The sequence below is a fragment of the Apium graveolens genome, chromosome 8, assembly GCF_009905375.1.
Source record: "Apium graveolens cultivar Ventura chromosome 8, ASM990537v1, whole genome shotgun sequence".
Classification (NCBI taxonomy): Eukaryota; Viridiplantae; Streptophyta; class Magnoliopsida; order Apiales; family Apiaceae; genus Apium; species Apium graveolens.
This window is the reverse complement of record NC_133654.1, coordinates 68,146,535-68,154,760: the sequence shown is the minus strand read 5'-3', so window position 1 is coordinate 68,154,760 and position 8,226 is coordinate 68,146,535. Positions and strand designations below refer to the sequence as shown.

Below are 8,226 nucleotides of genomic sequence, written 5' to 3'. Positions count from 1 at the left end.
GAATTTTTAATATGAAAGTTTTTTTGTCACCTAATAATAATTTTTTAATATTTTAATTTTAAAAAATTTATACTATTTTAGTCTACTTTCTTTTTAAGTTTAATTAGTCACCTAACTTTATTTTACTATTACTTTGTTATAAATAACTGTACTCAAGCATAATCGTTTCATATTCACTCACTAAGTCTATCTCACCTGTTTTTTTCTTAAACCCCTGTCTTTTCTTAAAACTTTCACAAGATGAAGAGGAATAATATTGATCTAAACAAATCTTGTGAAAAAGCCATTGAAGATGAAGAACAAGAAGCTAGTGAAGACGAAGAACAAGAAAATGAAAATATCAGCTTTGAGCCTTTCATTGGCCAATGTTTCCTGAGTGAAGAAGAAGCATACTTGTTTTATCACAAATATGCTAAACAATATGGTTTTTCTATCTGTAAAGCAAGATTTGACAAAAATAAAGATGGAGAAATCAAGAGAAGAGATTTTGTGTATCATCGTGAAGGTTTGCAACTTTCAAAGATGGTGGATCCAGTGCTGAAACAACGAAATACTCCATCTACTAGGTGTGATTGTAAAGCTCATATGAGGGTAACATTAAAGAAAAGTTTTGAAATTTTTCCAGAACAATGGCATGTCACTGAGTTTATTGTTACACATAATCATGAGTTATTTTCACAAGAAGAGGTACGTTTTCTTAGATCTTATCGTTTTATGACAAAAGATGATGAAAAACATATTCTTTTGTTGAAAGATGGAGGTCTTAGTGTGAAACAAATTATGCGTGTGATGGAGCTTAAAAAATATTAGACATGGTCACCTTTCATTCACCTCAAAAGATATTCATAATTTTTTTAGTAAAATTCGTAGTGAGCAAGCAAAAAATGATGTATTAGATTTTTTTGAATATTGCAAGATAGCTAAAGAGGAGAACCAAAATTTTCAGTACTCTGTTACACTGGATGATGAAAGAAAATTGGAACATATTTTTTGGTCGCCGGCTCACTGTTTTACTTAGTATCAATCATTTGGAGATGTTGTGATCTTTGATACAACTTACAAGATTAATGCTTATGACATGCCATTGGGTATGCTTGTTGGAATAGACAATCATGGTAGGACTATATTATTTGGATGTGCTATTCTCCGTAATGAGACTAAAAATACATTTTCTTGGTTGATGAGGGTAAGTACATTTTTTATATTTATATATAATTGTCCTTTTAATTAAAATACATATATATTTGTTTGTTTATTTATTTGTGTATGTATATTATATGCAGACATTTGTGTCCCTAATGAATAAGCCTCCTAAATCAATATTAACTGATCAAGATCCTTGGATGACACAAGCTATTGCAGAAGAAATGCCTTTAACTAAACTTGCCTTTTGTATATGGCACATTACATCAAAATTTAGTAATTGGTTAACAGGAATCCTCTGTAAACAATATTTTAATTGGTGTTCAGATTTCTATAGTTTGTATAGACTTGATACTATGATGAGTTTGAAAATAGATGGTCGGGAGTGGTTGAGAAATATAAGCTAGAGAAGAACAAACATGTATTTGGTTTGTACAACATAAGGCATTCTTGGGTACCTGCTTATCTCCGTGAACACTTTTTTGTTGGAATGACCACAACTGGGAGATCTGAAAGTTTCAATGCATTTATCAAGAGATTTGTAAGTTCACTTATATGTTTAAGCCAATGTATAAAGTAAGTAAGTATTTTTCTAATTTTTTGTTATAGTTTGATTATGATATAGTTGTATTTTAATATTAATATTGTTAAATATAGTTAAATATAGGTTAAATATAAGTATCTTTTTTATTATCTATCATAACATTATTTATTAAGATGTAATTTTATTTGTGATATTAATATTTTTATAGGTTGATTTGGCTATCGAAGATATTGTACAAAATCAATTACAAGCTAGAATGTTAGAGAAATACAGAGGAGTTTCCCTGCGTACTTTGTCTCCCCTGGAAGAGCAAGCACAGAAAGTCTTGACTCCATTCTCTTTCAAAAAAATTCAAGAACATTTTGAAAGAGCTACTCATTATACTATACACACAAACAGTGTTGGGGGATTTGTAGTGCAACATTATGCTCAAGGTGATACACAAAAGTATGAAGTTATGGAGAATGGATAAATGTTGATGTGTTCATGTAAACACTTTGAGTTTTGGAGAATCATTTGTCGTCACATTTTGAGTGTGTTCCTTCACCAAGATGTGTTCACTATTCCATCTTTGTACTTTCTATTGCGTTGGCATAGTAAGATAATATTTGATCAAGAGAGGGTGGTGGATGTGGTTAGTGAGACCCAGGGAGAAAGCAATATTTTTGAAGATGCTAATTTAGCTGGCCCTGTTTATTGCCCTCCTAAATCAAAGACCAAAGGGCGTCCAAAGAGTAAAAGATCAAAAGGAGGAAAAGAGGTGAATATGAAGCAAGTAAAATTATGCAGATTTTGCAAGAAACAAGGTCACAACTATACTACATGTCCAGACAAGGAAAAAGAGGAAGAAAACCATATGCACTTGAAAAGGCCTCAGAAACAGAGTAAAAGTGTTAAAAAAATATGTAATTTGGATAAATGAATAAATTAAAAAAAAGAACACAAGAACTATACAAATAGATTAAAAAACTTTGAAATAAGACATGTTAACCAGGGTTAAGTATTGTTAAAATAAAAAAGTGAGAACAACAAAGTTTATGGGAATAAACAAAAAAGTAGCTGACTGGCATTAAATATCATTGAAAAGTGTAAATATATACTTCTTAGCGTGAGCCCATGGGCACACAGCAGAAAACCCGTATATGTAGATGATATATAACAAAAAGAGAATGACATACCTTCTCCACAAGCTATTAAGACTTAGTTGAGAAATAATTTATCGATGAAAGACTAAGGCGATGCTACCTATATATTAGGGATCAAGATCTATAAAGATAGATTGAGGAGATTAATCGACCTAGTCCGAGTACATACACTGATAAAGTATTGCATCATTTTAGGATGTAGGAGGCAAAAAAAGGATATATTTTTGATGTCTCATGGGATAGTGTTTTCAAAGGATAATTTCCTCCTAAATCATTAGATGATAAGGGCCATTTAAAAAAGTTCCATATGATTCAATAATTGGATCTATAATATGTATATTGATATTTATTTATCCTGATGTTTCCTGTGTTTTGAGCATGACGAGCAGATACCAGTCTAATCCAGGTAAGGGTCACTTGATAGTTTTCAAGAATACTCTTAAGTACTTAAAGAAGACTAAATATTTGTTTTTGGTGTATGGAAAACATAGGGAACTGGTTGTAAAGGGTTACACTGATGCTAGTTTCCGAACCTAATTTTTGGACAAACAATGATGATTATGAGTTTATGTATGTTTTTTATTTTGTCTAAATATAAGTGATGTTAGATGGAATAGTTCACGGCAAGAACATTGGTGATTCTATAATGGAAGCCGAATATATTAATGCTTTCGAAAGAGCCAAGGAGACTATTTAGGCATATCCTTAGGCGATATCACCTTATTAATGAGATTAATGATCAAGGAGATATAAATATAAAGTGCATAGTAATGATAATGTTGCAGACCCACTGACTAAGGCTTTGTCACGGCAGAAGCACGATGGTCATACTAGTTTCATGAGTATTAGATACATGGGTGATTGGATCTAGTGCAAGTGGGAGATTATTAGTGTTTGTGCCCTTGAGACAACACTATAATATTTTAGTTTAAGAGATTTAGATTATTAATATTTATGTTCTATCGATTATTTCTTTTATAGTATATTAATTCTTAATTTACTGTGATATAAATGTTAGATTAATAAATGTCCTTGGAATATGATATGCAATTCTATATCTCTAAGTACGTGATTTAAAAATGAGATTATGAAAATAGTATCAATATTCCTGAAGGTCCATAGTCGAGTATTATTATAGGGGATAATAATAATGTATTAAGACTAGTATGTTTGTTGACTGATGATCACATCTCATTGATCATAGTTATAGTGATACTAAAGTCAAAACACATGCACATGTATTATATACATGGTGATGGATTGACCCGTTGTGAGATACTACATGTTTATAGTGTCATAAGTTATTCTCATAGTAATAATGATGTAATGGTCCTTAGACCTGAAGTCATTATATTTCTATACGAGAATTAATATACTTTGATTCTATTAAAAGTTACCTTTGACTAGATAATAATAAAAGAATATTTCGGGTATATTATGAATCGTATGAGAAATATGAATGATATAGAAAGGATTTAACCCTCCTAATTTTAGAAGTAATATTATTGGCCTCTTTTGTGAGCTAGAATATGAAATGCGTGGCCGCGCTGAAGTGTTGATTTGATATGATAGTTTACTCATTGATCAAGGAAACTTGGATTAAACTATGATGAGGATGACAAATTACATGCCTCTAGTTTAATCTATAATATTTGGTTAAAGGGATTATATTAAATTGTATATTATCACGAAAGGTTTTAATCGAATCACCGATTTAACTATTATTACTTGAGTAGCAATGATGTATTACTAGATATCGTTCATTGTTTATAATTTTAATATGAGATATTAAAATTATTGTCAACATAATAATAACCTACAGAGTCACATACAAAGAACATTGGAAGGAGAAATAATTTAAACTATGAATTTAAATTAAATAAGTAGTTTGTTATATTTATTATATTAATCAAGTATGACTTAATTAATTAAATAACTAAATTAGAGAAATTACTTAAACTAATTCCGCAATAAGTTATTAATTAATTAAGTGTGACTTAATTAAATAATAAATTTTGATTTCAGATTAGTATTAATTATAATACACATCAATTTTTCAAGAAAAGCGTCCACACTGATACCAGAGAGCGTAGATCGCGAGAGCGGGATACGTGATGATTCAACAAGGTTTGAAACTCCTTTAATCCTCCATTATTTAACTCTTAAAGCTTCTTTGAGGTAAACATTCTTACTACAAATTAAATATCTATTTTCGCATGGATCCTGCATATGATTTCGATTTTATTCTGGTTTTAATTTAATTTTACATTATTTCCGTTGCGATTATGTGCTCGAAATCCTTCAGTATGTTGATAGGTTAAATATATTTATTGTTTAGAATGTGTATTTGATAGATAAAATGTGTATTTCATGTGTTTGCATACCTAAAGTACTAATTGCAACACCCAAAAAAAATTCGGGAGCCAATACCGACCGATCTGCTAAAATAACGACCAAAATCGACTATTTCTGGGCATCAATACCGACCGGAGCCATACAAAAAATGACCTCATCCTTAAAGAATGGTCGTCATAAGTTGGTTATTACTGAGTTTAACCCAAAGAAGCTATAAACTAGGTAACAACCAATTTGTTCGCTTTCTATACCGGCCAAGTTATTGACCGCATTTCGGTCGTTATTACAGTAAAATAATCGATAACGATGACCTTTTGATTCTTTTTAGGATTTAGGGTAAAAGTTTTATAAATAATCAATTATAATTTCTTAATTATATTAATAAAAATTAGCGAGATTCCGGTATTGAAGTTCATACTAATGTTTCACCGTAACAGTAAAAGAAATTCTAATGTTCGTACTTGAACTATTCTTTTTGACAACCCAATGATACAAATGATGGTATCTTCATCTGATATTAAGATATGAAAAAAATAATCTCGTCACAATCGACATAAAATAATTTTTATATCGATTATTAGGCTGAGTTCATTATTTCGAATATATCATATCGCTTTTATATTTTAAAATACAACATTATATTTTATAATATCATGATTGACCCAGTAAATGATTAATAAAAACTCAAACTAATTTAAATTTATTTTTAAAGATTCTTTTTATATATACATTATGTTTAATTTTTTTAATATATTAAATATATTGAATAAATTTAATAAATATTAAATTTATGATCATTGATATTTTCAAATTTAAATTAACAAACAATATTTAATATATATCAATGATACCAAATAAAAATGTATTAAATTTTAAACTATAAAACAACTAAATTAGTTGTTTTTAATGGTGGGAAACTTTAAAAAATAAAAATTTTGCCAAAAAGTGGCACCTAATTAAATAATTAATATTTTAAAAATCTAGGGACGAGTTTTACACGGACCGACTAATAATGACCGGTGATAGAGATGGAGGTAAGAGGCTGATGGGGAAGACGAACAAAGAATCAAGGATAATGAAAAGCACGTCTAGCGGCGGACGTGGGTGTAAAAGTGGCGTTGATGGGGACATCCTCACACACTTTACAAGATGAGCCCTGGGAATATGAGATATTAATGACAAACTAGGAGATAGAGCATCAACTCTTGTAAGAAGCACAATAACCTAAATATACAAATATACACCAGTGGGGAGGACTCACTTAAAAGGTTTTTAAAGCAATTACCCCCAGTCCAATTTGGATTGGTATTGAAAAAGGACAATAAGTATATATATCCATGCATATTTCAATATTTAAATTAATTACAAGTTTAGTTTTGATTTTTTATTGGCATATAGACATGTTAACAAGTTCCTAATTTAGACTATATGAAATATTAAGAACTTCGACATGAAAAGGACCTTTAAATAATTTTTTTAAGTATAATGGCCATATGGTGCATTCATGTACACCTACAGTTTTTTTCTTGTTTCAGGAGTTTAATGAATGTTCAATATATATATGTATGTATGTGTGTGTGTGTGTGTTTATGATTTTTTGTGTATGTTATCCATTTTTGTTCTTTAATTGCATAGTGTTCATCATATTTTTATTACAAGCCACACAAGAGTCTCAAGAAGATCAATGTTTTTAATGATCTTATAGCATGCATGAAGAATGCCATCCAAATAACAATAAACAATGTGAATTCAAAGCCATACGACGATGTCGATAATAAGGGATTGCCGCCATTGAAGGTAAATCCCTGTGATTGGGATGATGGACGAAGGTAGGATATAGTGAATCATTGGAAAAGTGCAGCGTACCAACATCCCTCATATATTGTAGCAAATGTTGTAGGCTATAATTAAAAGAAGCAGAAAACAAAGAATAACGTTGGTGCAAAAGATTTGTTAGGCATGAAGATGTTAAAAAAAATTGATTCATTATAGCTACATGTTTTGGCCATTTTCAGTGGCGTATCTGTTTTTTTAGTTAAGTCATTTATATATAGGACTATAGGAAGAAAATGGGGGTGGATAAAAATCAGAAGTGTGGTTTTGGTACACAAATTTGCACTTGAAAAAAGTTTCTGGTGTCTCTTTTGACGAGTTGCCTCCAAATTTTGAGTATTTCACACCCGAAAGCCAGGAGATAGTGGTACTCTTTACTACTTATTCATTCACATGGTAGTATTGTATTTAATTATATATCATCTATATGTGTTTATGTTGATATTCATAATTTTTTTATAGGCCCGATATGCGGACATTGTTAAAAGGAACTGGGATGCATTGGCTAGCATGCCCGGGGGAAGCGAGGCTGCCGAACATCCTATACAATGGTGGCTCGAGCTCGTAGCACTAGGAATGACAAGACCTCCAAAAAATAACAATAAAAGATTCTAGAACAAATCCATCTACATATCATATGATACCCACGTACGAGCAAGTAAATACCATTGCCTCTGTCACGGTTCAAATGCAACAAATTTTGGAACCTCGTATCGCGGCCTTCTCAACTGTGTTTCTTGGAGAGTTGACCCGTTATGTCGAGATCATACTCACCTCAATCTACAAAAGGTATGAGGCGGAGCACGAAGAGGTAGAATCTTAAAACTTCTCAATTTAGGTTTTATATTGCTATTTTAAAGCGTTTTAACATCATATGTATCTTAGGCTATAAGGAAGGATCCAAAAGGCGGTGATAGTTACACCATCATGACCAGTAGCGATGACGGAGATGAATAGGATGGCGAGCATGGGGAAGACGGGGAGGGTAATTCGGAAAGGGACAGTGGTGCGGGAGGTGCTATTTAGTAATATTTCATTGTTGGTTTAAAAATACTTTCAACTGTTGGTTTGAATCCACTTGTGTACATTTAATTGTATATTTGCTTTGAATATTTGGTTATTAATTTGGTTAGTTGATGAACATAGTAAAATCAACAAATGTAGTTGGTTGAACATGTGATTGGTTATAAATAAATAAATAGTTAT

At 30.9% G+C, this 8,226-nt stretch overlaps 1 protein-coding gene across 1 annotated transcript; it reads left to right on the top strand.

The window, feature by feature from the left end:
- Nucleotides 1-240: 240 nt before the first annotated feature.
- Nucleotides 241-7,977, top strand: LOC141679670 (protein FAR1-RELATED SEQUENCE 11-like). Its single transcript, XM_074486109.1, has 9 exons — nt 241-687; nt 1,064-1,186; nt 1,284-1,426; nt 1,588-1,684; nt 1,896-2,134; nt 2,285-2,447; nt 6,823-6,984; nt 7,483-7,584; nt 7,906-7,977. The coding sequence occupies exons 1-9, from the start codon at nt 241-243 to the stop codon at nt 7,975-7,977; spliced, it is 1,548 nt and encodes a 515-aa protein (XP_074342210.1).
- The last annotated feature ends 249 nt before the right edge of the window (nt 7,978-8,226 follow it).

Coding starts and splice junctions, on each gene's coding strand:
- LOC141679670 (XM_074486109.1), top strand. CDS start 241: ATGAAGAGGAATAATATTGATCTAAACAAATCTTGTGAAAAAGCCATT. Junction 2,135..2,284: donor GCTCAAGGTGATACACAAAA/GTATGAAGTTAT, acceptor GCGTTGGCATAG/TAAGATAATATTTGATCAAG. Junction 7,585..7,905: donor TACAATGGTGGCTCGAGCTC/GTAGCACTAGGA, acceptor TATGTATCTTAG/GCTATAAGGAAGGATCCAAA.